This window comes from Rhinatrema bivittatum, chromosome 5, assembly GCF_901001135.1.
Source record: "Rhinatrema bivittatum chromosome 5, aRhiBiv1.1, whole genome shotgun sequence".
Taxonomy (NCBI): domain Eukaryota; kingdom Metazoa; phylum Chordata; class Amphibia; order Gymnophiona; family Rhinatrematidae; genus Rhinatrema; species Rhinatrema bivittatum.
The window spans coordinates 269,373,961-269,393,436 of NC_042619.1; the positions used below are offsets into that span (position 1 = coordinate 269,373,961).

The window sequence follows — 19,476 nt, forward strand, 5'->3', positions numbered from 1 at the left end:
TCAATGTTCTGTTTGTTTTCACACCCCCTGTTATCTGTAAACCGGCATGATGTGATTGTATCATGAATGCCGGTATAGAAAAACTGTAAATAAATAAATAAAGACAGAAACAGTGCAAAATTTCAAAAGGGCATGAGATAAACACAGTGGATCCCTAAAGGCAAAGGAGAGGGGAATGAAGTAAGGCATGGGAGTATCGTGCTGGTGTGGCAGATACTACCCTTAGCAAATAGCCTTCAAAATGTGATGCAACTCCATCATTGCTTGCTGCTTCAATGGCAGGGGGAAACGAGGAATTGGATTCAGACAACAACCAAAGACATTGAACTGTACACTCTGGGAAAACACATAAGCGTGGGGGTGACTTGCTTGATGCGGCAGTTACTACCCTTAACCAAAAAGCCTGATACTACACTTCTGATGTAACTCAAACATTGCTCTCTGCTTCAATGGGGGGGGGGGGGGGGGGGGGGGGGGGGGGGGGGGAAATTGGACTCAAACAGTAACCAACAAGAGCCCTGACCTTGGTGGTCTGAGTAACTGATATGTATGGGAAACTGGTAACTATGGGAGCTTGCTGGGCAGACTGGATGGGCCGTAGGGTCTTTTTCTTCTGTCACTTTCTATGTATTGAACTATTTTACTGATTTTTTGGAATTGCTTAAAGATTTTTTATATCCTTATTGTTCTTAGTATATATGCTCTGTTTGTCACCTCTTTTGAAATATTGTTTTTATTATAAATACTGGTGTACTATTATAATTGGATTTATATTTATTGATTTTGTTTCATGAGCAATAGCGATGTTTCCGTTTTTGCATTATTGTATCGCATATGAGTCTGGCTGGAAGGGAGAGAGGGGGTTGGGGCCCTTCCTACCAATGAGGAAAAAATGAGCAAAGCACCAGCCACACAATTTAGTTTAGGGGGAAATCAGCGTTTTTCTCCTTAATATCACAAGTGCCAGTTTAAGTTTAGTTTAAAAAACAAACAAACAAACCCCCCCTCCCCTCCAACCCCAGAACTCAGTAATAAACCAAACCATAGAGAGATTGGGGAGAACTGCTCCAGCTCGTCTTCTGCAGCAGTGAAAATAAGCCAAGCTTCCCTTATGCTGCTGTAAAACACTGTGAGACCAAGCAAGTTATGGAAAAGGACGGCGGCGGCCTGAAGGAAGCTCTCTCATGTCTATTCCATATGCAAAATACAGAAACCAGCCAAATGCATGACTACCTGACGACACGTGGGCCCTGCAGCTCCTGCAAGCCTCACAAGAAGCACATTCTGAAATTCTCTTCAAAAAGGCAACTGGTGTCAATACTCCTGCGTAAACAGGACGCTTACAGAAAGGAAAGCCACAGGCAATCTCGTGCCTGGTGGGCCCCAGCCAGCCTAGGTGCAGTTATTTAGCCCAGGCCAGACACAGCTCCCATTCCTTAACACTCATTGCATACCAGCAATTCTCAAAACCCTCCCCGCCCAAAACAAAAACAAGTTCACCAAATAAAACTAGTTCTTAGACCAACTGTAAGCAAATACCTTAAGGGCCATGATTTTCAAAAGCATTCAGGTGCATAAAACATGATAGTAGGTGCATAAATGGGCTTTGAGAAAAAGTGCCCTGGGGTGTGTAAGGGTAATTCTGCATGTACGTTTATGCACACTGGAAGAGGCATTCCCAGGGTGGGGACAGGGCCAGTCTGTAGTGCCCTAGGTAAACCAATGTAACACTGTCCCCCACCCCCAAATACACCCCGAGTTCAAAATGCCCCTCTGCTAGTGGCAGACAGAGAGTTATGGTCTCTCTTGTATAGTGTGTTCTCTCTGCACAAACCTAGCCAGTGCTCCACAACTCACCTCCTTGTGAAAATGGCACATTTCTGTGCCCCAGTGGTGCCCTGCCCATTGATGCCACCCTGGGGCACACCAGCCTAGTCCCACCAGCCCTGGGTGAGGAAACCATTTATACACATGCATAGTTTAGAAAAGCAAGAGTATGTAAATCTACTGACACTGGCTAATAAGCAGATGCAAATGTGTGCATGTTATACCATGCTGTGTTCCACACATACAGACTAATTTCCAAAGCGGAATTGTGTGTATAAATCTGCTTTGAAAATTCAGGCTAAAGTCTGCATAAGCTTTCTATATGCAGATTTAATCCTAAGTGTGGTTACAGAATTACCCTCCCTATGAATTTTCATTTAGGAGCCCTTGAAATGCAGATCACAGAGTTCTTCAGAAGCAGATTTGAAAATCCCAGATCCATGTAATCTGACATTCTAATTCTAACTTGATTAGTGGTGTGTGACCCTTGTTGATGGTCAGAACAATTAAGAAATATTTAATTATTGCAGCAGCTGAAAAAATATACCAGCACCTCACCTCTAACTGATGCCTCTAAAGCAGCTATATAGGCTTCTTTTCCAATAACAAGTGATAGATTAGAGGGAAAAAACCTACTTTACAGAGATGATTTTCTGCCACAAAGCTGGTCTTGGTAACAGGGTTCCACTTGTTAACTGGGAGCAGGTACCCTATACCAGAATTAAAATGCCAGCATGCCATAGGAATGGTAGCAGAAAAAAGGAGGATATTAAGCCTGAAAGTGCCAGAGTTTGCATAGAAGCTGACAAAGCCAATTAAAAAACAAAACTCTACAATATTTAAAAATAGTACCCAGTGCCTATAATTCCACCCTCACTAGAAAGGTGATAGGAAGTACTTTATAATATAGATGTGGTGATCATGTAGTTACTGAATTAAAATGACACAAAATACAGTCCAGTTCATTAATATTTATGACTCACTTGCAGTAAGAATACATAACAAAAGTTTGGTTATTTAGCATATATGCAGCTTAAATAATCTAGAAGAACATATTTAAGCAATTTACAATATTAAGGCATATTGGTACAAGTTGGTGGATACACAGCAGAATCAGAAAGCTTCCCTAAATCTATTTAAAAAAAAAAAAAAAAGGTTTTAATTGAAATGGGATCAGATACTTCATCCCCAACATATAAAAACATTCTTACCAGAGAGGGAATGTATCTTATAAAAATATTACCATAGCTACTGATTGTCTCCATAAAAAGAGTGCTTTTAATAGGCCCCATAGAATGCCCAAGTACTTATTAGGGGATTGCAAGTCCATCCCAAATATCTTTGAATTTATTGCAAAAACAAAAATCAGGAGATGATTCTGTCTCTCAGATGTAGATTTGCTTTGCACTATTATGCACCACCACCACCACCACCACAGAGTACTGCAGCAGGCGGAGATCCCAGGCAGCCAGACTTTGAATCCTGCTTCTCCTACTGACATTTCTTGTGATTCTGGCATATCATGTCAGCCTCCTCTGCCTCAGGTACCTGGTTTACTAAGGTTTTTCTTTCATTCTGTGTCTCTTTGAAAAATGCTTTGTAAATGATGCCCTTAAATTGTAGGGATGTGCATTTGTCTAGGATGAATTAGACAATTTCAACGAAATTGTCTAATTCATCCTGTCTCAGCCGCCCAGAAAAACAAAGGGAATTTCCCCTAAATGTTGGGAAATTTCGTTTTTCAGGGTTAGTGCGCACTAACCCCGAAATTCAGGGTGGCCGAAAAAAAAAAAAAGGCCCGAACCGCAGGAAACTGAAATTTCCTGCGGCGGGCCGATAACGAAGGCTGAACCAAAAGGTTTGGCCAAAGCACATCTCTATTAAATTGTAAGTGCCTGACCACTTCTACCTGCTTCTTTCCCTCCCCAGAGTATAAAGTAATCTGAAATATTGCACTGATATTGGTGGCAAGTGCTGCCATTTGGAGGATGTGGGTATGATTTTTAGGATGGTGCTATGGGGGTGGCTTCAGCAAGAGCTGTGGTTTGTGGCCCTATTCTGAGGACTATTGCTGTGATGGCTGGGCTGAGTTCAGGGGAAGGGGACAGAAGAGAAAAGAGCACTAGTTATTTGTGAACAAAGGTTCCTGGTGCCATAGCCCAGTGGAGGCTGGTTCTAACTGAGCAGGAAGTCCACACCAGTGATCAGGTTATAAATAATAATAATAAAAAATTGCAATGGAAGCTTCTTTCCCCTAGTGTTTACACAATTTCTAGGTAGCCAAGCACTAGGTATAAAAATGCCCAATTCTCATCCCTAGTAAACGAGATGTTGTGCAAGGGAAATCTGGAAGTTGAAAAAGGAGATAAATGCTTTTTTCTTATATTCTTGACCAAGTGAAGCTGACTGTCAGAATTAATACACTATTAACAGAATGAAAACACAACAAGACAACCCAATTATGGCTTTTTAATTTGTAAAAATTAAGCTAATACAAAAAGGTTTCTAACTTTTCTAAGTGCCATCCCCCTATCCCCAGCAAGAGACCATGAAAATCCATCTCTAATATCTTCTGTTGTCGGTCGCTTTTAATCCTCTCCTCCACAGAGCTTAAGGAGAACTTTTCTGTAATCTCCAGAACAGTCTCCCTGGTGAAAAGAAAAAATAAAAAGAATAATATAGGAGGTAGAGAATTAGAAAAAATTCTGGGTCAATTAAAATGAGATAACTGTTCCTGTAAATTTATAGGCAGACCAAGATCAGTGAAAAAAACAAACAAAACAGCCCCATTCTATCTTGACTCTCATGTTCAAAGAAATTGATTCACATTACAAGCATTGCAGAAGTGCTCAGTCAGTGCCAATTTTTACTAAAGCGTTTCATTTGAAAGCAACCCTTTTTTTTAGAATTTCCCTAAACCCTGAAGAGCAGATTCACCAAGCATCTCATAATAATAGGAGACAGGAGCCCATTGATGCCTGCAATGTAATTTATGGTCCATATAACCATGCGAAATGTAGTCTGATGTTTTTGCTTACTGCAGCTTCTCCCAGGCCATCTGCAGGATTTTACAAGCTTTTAAGGATTTACTACTAAAGCAAACAATGCAGCAGTAAAGTCATTAATTTGATGCAGGACAAGGTCTTAATGAACTTGCATACATCTGCCATGCTGTGCCTTTTTTTTTTTTTTTTTTTTTTAAACAGACTCTTCAGGCCCCTGGCTCAGTAGAAGCAACCTGACGGAAATCGCTGAAGAATTCAGGCAGTCCAGCGAAATGGAAAATCATTCCATTAGTCACTTCAGCAGCTTGTTCCATTTCCTGACTTCAAGAGTTAATTAACAGCTCTGGTAATAATCTAATAAACCCTGCCCCTGGGCAAAGAGCTGGCTTGTAGGTGGGGCTTTCAGTATGATGCTTTTGACCTGTTTCTACTAATGCAGACAAAAGGGTCATCATATTTCTTGTAGGTTTCTCTTACCACTCAGTCTATCTTTGCTTGCCTATGGCACCTGTATGACTTGTGTTGATTAGTCATTGAAATTTAAATTCAGTTGAAGCATGCCTTTCTGCTGTCAAAGCCAGCACTCAACATATGTTACAATTCAAGGCAAGGTACTATCAATACCTAAACGTAATAAATCATTACATACATAACAAATCATAAATACATCAGAACATAGGCATTACATTAATTTAACTAAATACATCAATACTAAAAATATACCCCAAACATAAAACCCACAATATCTCAAAAAATAAAAAAACTAAACTAAATCCCTATTCTCCCCCAATTACCCAACAAGTTTACATCATAAAATCTATACAGTATACACTGTGCTGTGTATTCTCTTACAGGTGAATTTTCAAAGAAGATATGCATATAAATGTAACATTATAGCAATTTTCAAGTCATTTACCTGAGGTAAGTGCACTTAACATGGGTAAAACCTATGGATAATTCAATGGCATACACTAACAATTTACAAAACCCCACTTACACAGGTAAAGTGCATTTACACATGTAAAAAACAGTTTTAAGTGTGTAAATGCTTTTGAAAATCAGGCCCTGTGTTATAGAGACATGAAATTATAATACAACAGACTAGATGTCCTACCACCAAATTCAATGGATAACAAATGTTGACCCTAGCAGAGGTAAATTCTCCAACTTTTCCCTTTACCATTTTAGTCTTGACAGTAGCAGCTTGTCTCACCTTGATGAAGGAGAAGAGGGATTTTCCATACATCTTTTTGAATTCAGCTCGGATATCCAACATATCGATCTCACAGCGAGACACCATTACACGAACCAGAGTGTTGTCATCTGTGCCTAAACCCTGTCCGATAAAAACATGTCCAAAATCATCTCACGCCAATACCATGAACTGCAGATCCATCATGCCAAGCAGAAGTTCTAGCCTACCATTTCCAGGATGCACCATTCACTGCCAGGTACTGCATGCTAGCTTGATGTGTTTTGAAAAATATTTGCTGAATGAAATACCAAAGTCTTCCCATAGTTAACCTTCCTACATCCAATGTACTTCACAACAAATAGAGACCTTATATTTTGTTGTCATTCAGACAGCGCACCCCCAAACAGCATTTACTCAATAACTAATTGAATGGGGGTGTTATGAAGGTTTTAGGCTTGTAACTAAGTGATGGCTAGATGGTTCTGGAGGACAGATGCATTTTGCTTCCAAAACGGATGGCTCTTTGCATTAGCCCAAAGACACAATCTAACCATATTCATAAGTTCAAAGGTGAAGAAGAGAAACATATGAGCAGACTGCTTTTCCAGCAGGACAGTTCTGCTTTTCTGACTGAATATTAAAAATGGCAAGACTTTTTAACCAGAAAGCAATAGCCAGGTTATCTGTCACATGGATGTTTTCTTCTGCTTCACTGGAGTGCACTGAACAGATTTTTCACTGTCAGAAAGCAGACAGGTCCTTGAGACAGGAATAAGGGGATGGCAGGTGCAGTATCAACAGTGCACCAAAAAGGATTCAGCCTATAAATCCTCTTGGCCCTATGCACTTTTCAGTCTATAACTGACAACCTTTGTAGAAGAAAATTAGAGGGGGTGCCAACTGGATAACATCCAGACAAAGAAAAGTCAATAGCAGCAAAATTATTTGAGCAGCATCTGTATGCATCCCATGTCAAAAAAGTCACTGCCCCCCCCCCCCAACACACACACCAAATCTGTACTGTAAAAATAAGAATAAGGTAGGGGAACTGAGAGAAAAAGACAGTTAGATAAGTACAGGTGACAGAGACAAAAGATAAAATCAGCCAGACAGAGAGCTGTGGAGCTAAAGAACATTAGTTTGAGGGGAGTAGTTCAAGGGACAGTCTCAGGCTTAGAAGAGGTTAGAACATTCGGTACATCCAAAGACCTAGGAAACACCGAAAAAATGAAGGCCATGTGGGCTACAAACACCATGTCAACATTTAAAGGAAACTGATCAAGAATTCTGCGAGGGACCACCGAGGCGATACTTAATTGGCTGAACCTCATCATGGACCAAGAACTCCTTAGTGCCATGGAAATGACTCCAAATAGGCCTGTTCTCTTCCGCTGGTGACATGGAAGCCATGCTGGATGAGAAGAGCATCGGAGCGCACATAGACATCTATACACCAAAAGGGAGATTTTAAAAGGCGCGCGTGGTTCCCAGCGCAAGAGCACATGGACGCGGCTATTTTATAACGTGCACGTCGGCGTGCGCATGTTATAAAACACGGGTCCTGCGCACACATGCGCGCCTGATTTTTATGCCCATGCGTGCATGAGCGGGTGGGTGGCCTGCTCCACGGGCGGAGATTTTAGAGAAAAAAAATACGCTTAGCGACACGAGTAGGGCTTCCCCCGTTCCCTATACCCCTTCCTAACCTTCTATCTTTTCCCCTCTCCTCCCCCTAACCCTTTCCTAGCTATAATAATCTTTTTGGTTTTTTTACCTTGCTGCTCCTTCGGAGCAGCAGTAGGACTCCGCACGCCAGCCGGCACGCGCTTCCCCAGGACGGCGGCTAATGGCACTGTCCCGGCCCACAGTACCCCCTGGGCCGCCCCTGTCAGCAGGCCCGGAACCTGTGCGTGTATTGGGGTTACGCGCGTGGGTGGGCCCCATTGTAAAATGCGCGTGGCGCACGCGCAAGGCCTGGCCACGTTCATAACCTCCGAAAATTACACATGTAAATGCTTTAAAATCGAGCGCAAGTCATTAAAAAAAGTGTAGTTAACAGTAATTTAAGGTCTGTTTTTCTGGTGATAGGCAGAGGGGAGAGTTCCTGGATAGGCTAAAAGTACACTTTAAGACCCAAGATTCACTTGCAGCGTGCTCCGTGGAAGATAAGATGTATGCCCATTGAAACGGATGAAGTTTTGCTCTCATTCAGGGCAACTGGATATGGGTGAGGAAGGAAGCCACAATGCACTGCACTGCTGGGCTCAGTATGTGCTTCACATCCATGCAGAACCCTGAACAAACAAACAAACTGTTTCTTACGCTGTGGCAGACAGATTTCAGCTGGTTTGCCTTTCAGATTGGTAGCACTGGAAGTAACCCAATTGCATTTTTGAGAAATCAAATACTAGTTTCCTCTCTGCTGGCCAAAGTGTGGGGGAGGGGGATGAAACGCTGTAACACATGTATTCAGAGGGCTACTGCTTTTTCTTTACATTCAATTACTCCAGCCTGAACTGCACTATTTTTAACCCAAGCATGTCAACCGTTTAGGCAAAGAAAGAAATAACTGCATTTGGTATGTGTTTTAAAAACCACCCAAATACATTACTCTGGGTAACCAAACACCAGCTTTGAGAGGCAAGATTGAAATGGCCTTCCAGAAGAGCAGTTTTATGAAATGTATATTTAAAGTTTAGAAAAGCCATTTAAATATGGCTATTCAATCAGGCTTTTAAAGACCTATTTAACCAGGATTGTTTATTTTAACTTTTAGTTACTGTTACTCAGTCTTCGTTACCCACTTAGAATTGGAGATTGTGCGGGATAAAAATTGTTATATATATATATATATATATATATATATATATATATATATATATATATATATATATATATATAGATATATAGATAGATATATAGATAGATATATATAGATATATATTAGTCTACTTATGAAACTTTATTGTTATCTGCATTTTTAGTTTGTTTATTTTAAGGCAGGATTGATTAGTTCTTTGATCCTCTATAATCTATTTTTATAAATCTGTTTATGTACGGGAACACAACAGGATTGGGCGTTGGGAATTTGATTTATTTTGGTTAGATGTGCATAAAATTGCTGCTGGATAGACTAGATGGGGCTTTTTTGGTGTCATTTACTCACTGCTTTGATGATATGAAGAAAGACAGTCTATAGACTAATAGTCAAATAGACTAAACTAAGAGAAAGGACAGAGGCATGAAGTGAAACCCAGCAAGGCTCCCTCTTTGGCAGCTGAAGCAAGCTATGACAAAACGACAGACCACGGACAGGGCTTCACAATAGGATCAGTAATATGTTAGGAAGCACAAAGCCTCCATGGATGCTGCGTTATTATAATGCAAAAAGTTTACCTTCATGGATTTGTACAGTCTGCTAGCAAAATATGCAGATTTATTCCTTATGCACTGTACTGTGACAAAAAGAAATACAGGATAAAATAAATGACCAAGTCATTACACAAAATGGTTAATTAGCTCAAATTACATATCTAGAGCATAGCAATCCAAGCATAGCTTACAAGAGGATGCACATAGTAACGGATTATAATCAGATACTGCTGCATCAATGCAAAATTACTCTGGTTTCAGCCTAGGGTCACACCCCTTCTCTGATTTGATATCCTCATAAGAATACAGTTTCCTTTATCACATCAATCATCCACATAGACTCTGGCGTCATCACTTTCACAAACAGCATAGCCACTGAAAATCAAAAATAACCTCATTCGTAAACAGGCTATACAGCAAACACCTACAAACAGGCCGATCCAATATCAGGCGCTCAGGCCAGCGTGCCGTTCTACATGGTTTGGATGCATATTTTCGAGACACTAGATGGACATCCTATCCAATAGATGCATTAGCGCATTTATAACATGAGTGCTAACCAGCACGTTGGAGCTGATCGCATGTAAATTACATGTTAATGACTAGATTAGCTAGTACCCCCGATTCAGTAACGCGAGCGCAAAACTAGTGCATCCATAATGAGGTTTTTTTAACGTGTAAAATTTAGTGACTACCCTGTACCTGGTGTTAGTGAGGTGGCGCTATTGCTAGCAGATGTATCGGGAAAGCTTGTGTATGATTCCTACCATATCAAATGGATTTCCTGCACTTTATTGTCCTGCTAACCTTTCTCTTGCGCGATACTATATGGATGTCCGATACAATAAATTGGGTAGCGCTATGGATGTTCTTTTTTTTTTTTTTTTTTTAGCACCACACGCTTTTTTGGCACAGTTAATCACTTGTGTCTCATTAGAATATTCGATCACGTGCCCGGGAGAGGTGGCTGCGCACGCGTTGAAACAGCGGGCGCCGAGAATAGATGCACATTTTTAGCACTCCCGTATTGGATCGGCCTGATAGTAAATATAATCAATTGCGTGTCCTTCTCCTCCTCTATCTTCTGACATGCATGCATGCATGCAAATTGCATGCATGTAAATTGCCACATGCATGCATGTGGCAATTTATCAAGATGGACTCTGAAATGCCCTCCCCTCCCCCAGCCCCTGCCAAATACCCCCATGCCTCTTCCCCCCAGCACTCACCCACAGCCAAGAGGGCATCTTCAAAGCTTCCAGACATCTCTGATTTTATACTGGCTTCAATGTCTTTCTTGGCAATCTTATGGTATTCCTCAAATACTGTGATGAAAATTTAAAAAAAAAGAATACATAAAATAATAGCATACATGACCTTCCAGCATAAAGATCATACAAGCAAGAAAGTATTTTTATTCCACAAACGAGCAGGAAAGAAATGCCTACATGGAGCATTCAGCAGGTCACGAGTGTACCAGTGCACAAAAGGGTAGCCAGAGTAGCTTAGATAATGTCCAGGATGGAAAAGCTTTTAAAAAAGAAAGTGGATATTAACAGCCTTGAAAAAAAAAAAAAAAAATTTCCATATTCATTAAAAGTCTAGTGACTTCTGGCTGCATGGAATTCTATTATTTACTTAAAGAGAGAGCAACAAGCTTGCTAGTTCTCTGGATAAAAGACAGGCTTCTGCTTGCAGTTTCTTCTCATTACTTCTTGTGTGCACCAAATAAAAGAGTGAAATAAAGATGGAAATGGTCACACACACACACACAAAATCATGGAAAGGGGAGTGTGAAGCCAGGCCAGGCCAAAAAATGTTCACAACTTGGACACAACTGGAATTAGAACCAGGTTCTCTGGACCCCAAATCGGACAGACCGATCTTCTCTTTCAATCCCTACCCCTAGCTCACCCTTCAGCAAGTGATTGCGGTTTCTTGCACACAGGATCAGCAGAAATTTCCCCTCGTCTGTCCCCCACTTCTTTTCACCAGCTTGGAATAGATCCTAGGATCAAGTTCAAAGAGTCAACGGTGTTAAACAACCTAGTTAGAAAAAAACATTTAAAACATGGGAAACCACCCTGTCCTTTTAGCTACAATTCAGAATCTCCTTTCCGGTATTCAGAGATGCTGTGAATTTGTCCCAGTTAGGGACAGGTCAGAGTGCATTGCTGTCTCCCCAACCTGCATCTCAGTTTTTCACAACTGTGATCTTTGTAGGACTTTGCTTTGTCTAGCCTGCTTCTGCCTCCTGGAAGATTCTTATCCTATGCTAGTGCAAAACAGTTTTTCAGATCTGCGTTGCGAGTCCTAGTCAGATGTGAAAAACTACCTTTATGCCCTAGGATCTAGGAGATTGCAGCACCAGCCTTAATAGGTAGCCAGCTCATCATCAACACTGGCTCCTGGCGTGGCAGAAGGAAATATAAAATGGGGAAATAAACTGCTGATTGGTAACTCAGTCTCTCCCTATCTCCTAAAATAAAAACAGAACACAACCATTAAGCAGCAATTACATCTTTTGCTAGTGACCTTGAATTTGGATTAGGCTCAAGTGTCCAGGAGGCAGATCAGTTTCCACCCTGCTACCCACAGAATCCTTGCTGATGAATGCAACCAAGAGCAAAGCAATAAGCACCAAAAAAAGAAAGAACAGCTGTGACCATTTATTTTATTTGTTTATTCTTCTACAGAGAATCAGAAGCATTTTTGCCTTTCTTCTCTTTGGTTACTCAGCTGTACTGTGCATTCATTCTTCCTCCTATTAATCTATGTGTTTTTTCTCTGCTGCTGCGGGTATCAGAACATTACTGGTAGAGGCCAGGATGCCATTACTGGAACAAAGTATTCAGGAAAAAAAAAAAAAAAAAAAAAGTGTTCTGATTTGTAACCTTTTTAAAATATATTTTCTCTCTGTTCCTTATTTCTTGTATTTTCTAACACTGCTCAAAATCGACATCAGCTACTCATTACATGACTCATCCATCACAAGAAAAAAAAAAAAGACATTAAAAAAAAAAAAGAAAGTGAATATTTTATGTATGAGTCAAAAATATAGCACTGTCAGCCAAAATAATGTAGTAGAAGATAAAATTAGAGGTGGCAAAAGTGCCCCTGTGGGTTTATAATCCAAATCCAAGGTTACTATCAAAAGTTACTACCCTTAACAAAAGCACAGGTGTAATAGAAACATAGAAACATAGAAATGACGGCAGAAGACGACCAAACGGCCCATCCAGTCTGCCCAGCAAGCTTTGCACTTTTTTTTTTCTCATACTTATCTGTTACTCTTGGCTCTTAGTAACCCTTTGGTTCTATTTCCCTTCCACACCCACCATTAATGCAAGGAGCAGTGTTGGAGCTGCATCTAAGTGTAATATATAGCTTAAATTAGTTAGGGGTAGTAACCGCTGCAATAAGCAAGGTACACCCATGCCCATTTGTCCACCCAGACTATGCGACTCAGTCCCTGTTGGTTGTTGTCTGTATATAGATCCACTTTTCTTCATTCCCCCTGCCGTTGAAGCAGAGAGCTATGCTGGATATGCACGTAGTATCAGACTTCCTCCCCTGCCGTAGAAGCAGAGAGCTATGCTGGATATGCACGTAGTATCAGACTTCCTCCCCTGCCGTAGAAGCAGAGAGCTATGCTGGATATGCACGTAGTATCAGACTTCCTCCCCTGCCGTAGAAGCAGAGAGCTATGCTGGATATGCACGTAGTATCAGACTTCCTCCCCTGCCGTAATCTGCACAGAGTGGCAGTTACTACCATGAGCAACTTGCTGGGCAGAGTGGATGGACCATTTGATCTTTACCTGCCGTCATTACTATGAGGCAGGGTGTTTAAGTGGCTCAAGGTCAAAAACAAAATGATGAGAAGTAGGACTGGAATCTGGGCCTCCGTCGATTCCAGATCCAAGTCTGACATCCGCTCCCCTTGTTAAACACCATGAAAGCCAGTCTCTCTTCATTCAAGATCACAGCTAAAAGGAGGACAAAGCAAGGGGAGGTCCACAGGGATGAATTTCACAAGCATAATACTCAACACTGAGTGAGGACAAAATTAGGAATGCAAAGCCTCAACTCCCAGTCAGTATAAAAACTTTAGACAAAAGGAGGTATGAGAAAAAGGCCGGCGACACTGAAATGTAAGTGAGACCTGGGCATCCTGCTTGGCCAAGGCGTCATCCACATGAGTTCCTTGGTCCCTGCCTCCCTGCAGAGAAGAAACAAATGCATGAAGAACCATGAAGGAACATAAAACAAATGCATGAAGAACCATGAAGGAACATAAAACAAATGCATGAAGAACCATGAAGGAACATAAAACAAATGCATTGGGAAGATTATAGCTACCAACCTACCCACTCCCAATGCACGGCTGCTCGGTATTAAGAACTGGATATATGGTCCTTATCTTAAAGAGGCAGCTGCAATTAATTTCTGGAAGGACTCATGGGCTAAGAAAGTATTCTTTTACCAGCTCCTTCATTAAAAATTTACATCAGGTATGTTTGGCTTGTATACTACCATTTCTCGGGAGGTTCATGCTACTTGCCTTCAATCCACCCAGCCCCCATTTGGATCTGATCACGTAAGTTGACATTCACCCAAGTGAATGAGCAGGTTACTTGGTGCCCTAACCTGCACACTTACTCCAGTTGTCTTCTAGAGGTCAACAAGGAATGCCTTAAAAGGCAGCAGATTCTGACACATGAGGAAACATCCTAACTGGTAGCTTGAAGAAGGTTGGAATCGATGACCAACATTTTCTTCCAGTCATGCCCTGTTTGTTCAGTGACATGGCGATAGGACTCCAGGGGTATGTACAGCCACAGCAGAAGTAGCTCGTTAAGAAGCTCCATCCTTCTCACTATAGCAGGCCATCACAGATCAGGAGTAGCCAATTCCAGTTCTTACAAGCCACAAACAGGCCTGGTTTTCAAGAAAATAGACGCTCCCTGGTACACAAAATCACTGCACACCCTTCAAACTCTCCTTAGGAAACTAGAACGTAAATGGCGTAACAATAAAACCACAGAACTAAAAAACAACTATCACTGTACCCTACGCCGTTATAATAAAGAAATAAATCAAACAAAAAAACTCTACTATGCCAACATCATTGCCAAAGCCAATGGCAATCCAAATACACTATTCAATATAGTAAAAACCTTAACCTCTTCCCAAAATGAAAACTTCATAAATGTCGATACCAACTTCTGTAATAAAATCGCTAAACATTTTGAAACTAAAGTACTTAACATTTCTGCTGAATTCTCAAACCTTCCTTATCCCACTCAAAAAAATGAAGTACCCAGTCAATCATGGTCAGAATTCACCCCTACCTCAGACACTTCTATTCTAGCCATTATAAACAAACAAAAACCCTCCAACTCCCCTTATAATCCATGCTCTGGAGCCTTTTTCAAAGCTCTCAAACTTGAAGCCTGCTCTTTTCTTACTCTTCTAGTTAATCAATCTCTAGAATCAGGTGAATTCCCCCACACTTTAAAAAAGACCTCTATACTACCAATCTTAAAAGCTAAAGCAAAAGATACATCTGATCTCAACAATTACAGACCTATAGCATCTCTTACTTCCCTGGCCAAACTAATAGAATCTGTAGTACTCCATCAGTTAACCGATTTTCTTACAGAGCACAATATTCTTCATATTAATCAACATGGATTTAGAAAAGGTCATTCCACAGAAACACTTCTTCTATCCTCTTTTGATACTTTTTTCCGTGCATTCGACTCATATACAGACTACATTATAGTTTTCTTAGATATATCAGCAGCATTCGATACCATTAATCATCAGATACTCTTTTCAGGTCTTCAAAACATAGGCATCACAGGTACAGTTTTGAACTGGTTTACATCCTTCCTCTCCAACCGACCTCAACAAGTCAATTATAGTCAGCACTGCTCTTCCCCATATATCATTAATTCCGGCGTTCCTCAGGGCTCATCTCTTTCTCCTATTCTGTTCAACATATATCTACTTCCTTTATGCTACATTCTATCCTCTCTTAATCTTCAGTTCAAAATTTATGCAGACGACATCCAATTTTTTGTCCCATATAAATCATCCTGGTCAGACACTCTGGGGCGGATTTTCAGAGCCCTGCTCGCGTAAATCCGCCCAAAACCGGGCGGATTTACGCGAGCAGGGCCCTGCGCGCCGGTGAGCCTATTTTACATAGGCTCACCGGCGCGCGCAGAACCCCGGGACTCGCGTAAGTCCCGGGGTTTTCGGAGTGGGCGTGTCGGGAGGCGTGTCGGGGGGCGGGGCCGGAGCGCGCGGCGTTGCGGGGGCGTGTCGGCAGCGTTTTGGGGGCGGGTATGGGGGCGTGGCTACGGCCCGGGGGCGTGGCCGCGCCCTCCGTACCCGCCCCCAGGTCGCGGCCCAGCGCGCAGGAGGCCCGCTGGCGCGCGGGGATTTACGCCTCCCTCCGGGAGGCGTAAATCCCCCGACAAAGGTAGGATGGGGGTTTAGACAGGGCCGGGCGGGTGGGTTAGGTAGGGGAAGGGAGGGGAAGGTGAGGGGAGGGCAAAGGAAAGTTCCCTTCTAGGCCGCTCCGATTTCGGAGCGGCCTAGGAGGGAACGGGGGTAGGCTGCGCGGCTCGGCGCGCGCAGGCTATACGAAATCGATAGCCTTGCGCGCGCCGATCCAGGATTTTAGCCGATACGCGCGACTACGCGCGTATCTACTAAAATCCAGCGTACTTTTGTTTGCGCCTGGAGCGCAAACAAAAGTAGGCTGTTCGCGCTCGTCTGAAAATCTACCCCTCTATCTTTAGTTTCTCTATACTTATCTACAATCAACTCTTGGCTCTCCCACAATCGATTAAAACTGAATCCAGCAAAAACTGAGCTCGTATACTTAACTTCCATCTCTGATTCTTCATTAGGTCCACCATCACATCTTACAATCAATAATGTTACTATCCCCATAACACGCTCTGCTATAAGCCTAGGTGTAAACATTAATTCAGATCTTTCTCTAAAACAACACATATCCTCACTTACAAAAAAATCGTTTTTCAAACTACGTCTGTTAAAACATCTTCGTCCTCTACTATTTTACCGAGATTACAGAACCATTCTTCAATCCTTAATCTTCTCTGGCTTAGACTATTGTAATGCTCTCTTCCTAGGATTGTCAGACTCTTCACTATACCCCCTTCAACTGATCCAAAACTCTGCAGCCCGGATACTATCCAGAACATCTTTACGTCATCATATCACCCCTATTCTACAATCATTACACTGGTTACCCATAAAGTTCAGAATAAAATACAAAATTCTCTCTATTATCCATAGTTTAATTCATAACCATAATCATACTTCTACCTGGCTTTGTTCAATACTGCGCATATACAAACCGACGCGACACTTAAGATCACTTAACCAAAATTTACTAGATATCCCTTCTCCTAAACAAGCCAGATTAGACCTCACTAGAAAAAGAGCCTTTTCAATAGCCGGTCCAACACTTTGGAACACTTTACCAAACCATCTTCGCTCGATATCCAACCCTGCACATTTCAAAAAATCTCTCAAAACATATCTTTTTCAACTTGCATTCAACACGTCTTCTAATTAAACTTAATCATCAATACCGAAATTACCCTCTTAAACATAGTTACACCCATTACAATCCCATTTATACTACACATAACTACAACATACCTGCTCATTCACACGTTTCCAACTATCATACCCTTCTCCCTTCTTCCCTTTATCTCATATAATTTTTACGCTCTATTTCTCCCACTTCCCCTTCCTCCTCCCGTTCCCCTTCCCCCCCCCTTTTCCCCCAAAACAATAAGCCCATGGTTCCAAACTTTTTATATTTTTAATAACCTTATATACTAGCATTCTGTCTAGTTATTACCAATTTTTATGTAAAGTTTAAAAATTCCATTTTATTTTGATTATTTTATTTTTGGTTTTAAATCTGTGAACCGTTTTTGATAAAATTTCTTTTTTAAAAAACGGTATATAAATACTTTTTTAAATAAATAAATAAATAAATAAATAAATATCCACAATGTGTATGAATGAGATATTTGCATAAATGAAGGCAGTGCATGCAAATCTCATACATATTCATTGTGGATATCCTGAAAAACAGGCCTGTTTGTGGCTCTTGAGGACTAAAGTTGGCCACCCTTATCAGAGATGACTGGAAAAAAGAAAAAAAGGGAGGAAGAGGTTTTGCAAGAGAGAGAACCAACCAGCCTGCATTTATACTTACTGCTGACAAGGACACCAGCACTCTCTGGAACATGAAAGATGTATCTGAACAAATATCATCTTCTAGAGATTTTCCATATTCTAGAACAGAAGCAAGGTTTGCCTCAGTTTTAATAGATCATATAAAGAAAATTCAGCAAATTTTGTCTCATCCAGCTATTTAAACTTAGCGGGATAATTTACATAACATGCTTTAATCTGGACAGACACTTTGGGGTAGATTTTCAGACGAGCGCGAATAGCCTACTTTTGTTTGCGCTCCAGGCGTAGTCGCGCGTATCGGCTAAAATCCTGGATCGGCGCGCGCAAGGCTATCGATTTCGTATAGCCTGCGCGCGCCGAGCCGCGCAGCCTACCCCCGTTCCCTCCTAGGCCGCTCCGAAATCGGAGCGGCCTAGAAGGGAACTTTCCTTTGCCCTCCCCTCACCTTCCCCTCCCTTCCCCTACCTAAGGGGCGGATTTTCAGAGCCCTGCTCGCGTAAATCCGCCCAAAACCGGGCGGATTTACGCGAGCAGGGCCCTGCGCGCCGGTGAGCCTATTTTACATAGGCTCACCGGCGCGCGCAGAACCCCGGGACTCGCGTAAGTCCCGGGGTTTTCGGAGTGGGCGTGTCGGGAGGCGTGTCGGGGGCGGGGCCGGAGCGTGCGGCGTTGCGGGGGCGTGTCGGCAGCGTTTTGGGGGCGGGTACGGGGGCGTGGCTACGGCCCGGGAGCGTGGCCGCGCCCTCCGTACCCGCCCCCAGGTCGCGGCCCAGCGCGCAGGAGGCCCGCTGGCGCGCGGGGATTTACGCCTCCCTCTGGGAGGCGTAAATCCCCCGACAAAGGTAGGATGGGGGTTTAGACAGGGCCGGGCGGGTGGGTTAGGTAGGGGAAGGGAGGGGAAGGTGAGGGGAGGGCAAAGGAAAGTTCCCTTCTAGGCCGCTCCGATTTCGGAGTGGCCTAGGAGGGAACGGGGGTAGGCTGCGCGGCTCGGCGCGCGCAGGCTATACGAAATCGATAGCCTTGCGCGCGCCAATCCAGGATTTTAGCCGATACGCGCGACTACGCGCGTATCTACTAAAATCCAGCGTACTTTTGTTTGCGCCTGGAGCGCAAACAAAAGTAGGCTGTTCGCGCTCGTCTGAAAATCTACCCCCATAATCCCAGTATTTACTCTAAACCCAATCATATTTGTCCATTTTCTTGCTAAGCATTAATTGAAAGGATCACATATGCTATCTTGAAGAGCTGTTTCCTTCAACCTGCTAGTCAAGGGGTCTCCTTCCAGAATAGGGCAACGGTGGGCTTTGCTGTTTGCCCAGATGCATTTCTAATTGCATCCATCTCTCCATCCCTTGTAGAACTGACATGCTATTATCTATACACCTTATCGTAATAGGCAGCCAGGTTAACACCGAGATCTCTGAACCTGCTGCTGTACAGTACAAAACTGGCTTTGTAATCTGCAGGTTTGATGTCCTAAAAGATTAGCCCCCATTTTTATGTAAAGGGGATTACAGGCAGGGTGGAGCAGGCCATTCCATCAGCAATTGTGGAATCTTCACGAATGGGATCCAAGCAAGATCCTGAACAGAGCAAAGTGGAGTCCATTCAGGGAAACTGCCACTCATATCTTGAGAAGGCAGCTAACAGTCTGATTTAAAGAATCAAAGAGTGCAAAACCACCTATGAATGTGCATAAGTCTAAACAGGGCATCTTTTGTCAAAATGTTTTCAGGTTCTGTAGCTTCTGCAAGAAAAAAAAAAAAGCCACAGGAAAAGAGTACTATAAAAGCAACATCCTTTGTAACAAACTAACTTGCAC

The 19,476-nt window shown here is 42.4% G+C and overlaps 1 protein-coding gene across 1 annotated transcript in view; it reads right to left on the reverse strand.

Moving 5' to 3' along the window:
- Positions 1-2,783: 2,783 nt before the first annotated feature.
- The window catches only part of ANXA4 (annexin A4), a 62,215-nt gene continuing 45,522 nt past the window's right edge, over positions 2,784-19,476 (reverse strand). Inside the window, exons 7-13 of the mRNA XM_029604011.1 lie at positions 17,674-17,753; positions 13,564-13,620; positions 11,314-11,407; positions 10,629-10,724; positions 9,424-9,482; positions 6,046-6,168; positions 2,784-4,475 (exon numbers count right to left, since the gene is read on the reverse strand). Of these exons, the coding sequence (XP_029459871.1) occupies positions 4,416-4,475; positions 6,046-6,168; positions 9,424-9,482; positions 10,629-10,724; positions 11,314-11,407; positions 13,564-13,620; positions 17,674-17,753 (569 nt within the window). The 3' untranslated portion in view covers positions 2,784-4,415. The remainder of the gene's footprint in view (positions 4,476-6,045; positions 6,169-9,423; positions 9,483-10,628; positions 10,725-11,313; positions 11,408-13,563; positions 13,621-17,673; positions 17,754-19,476) is intronic.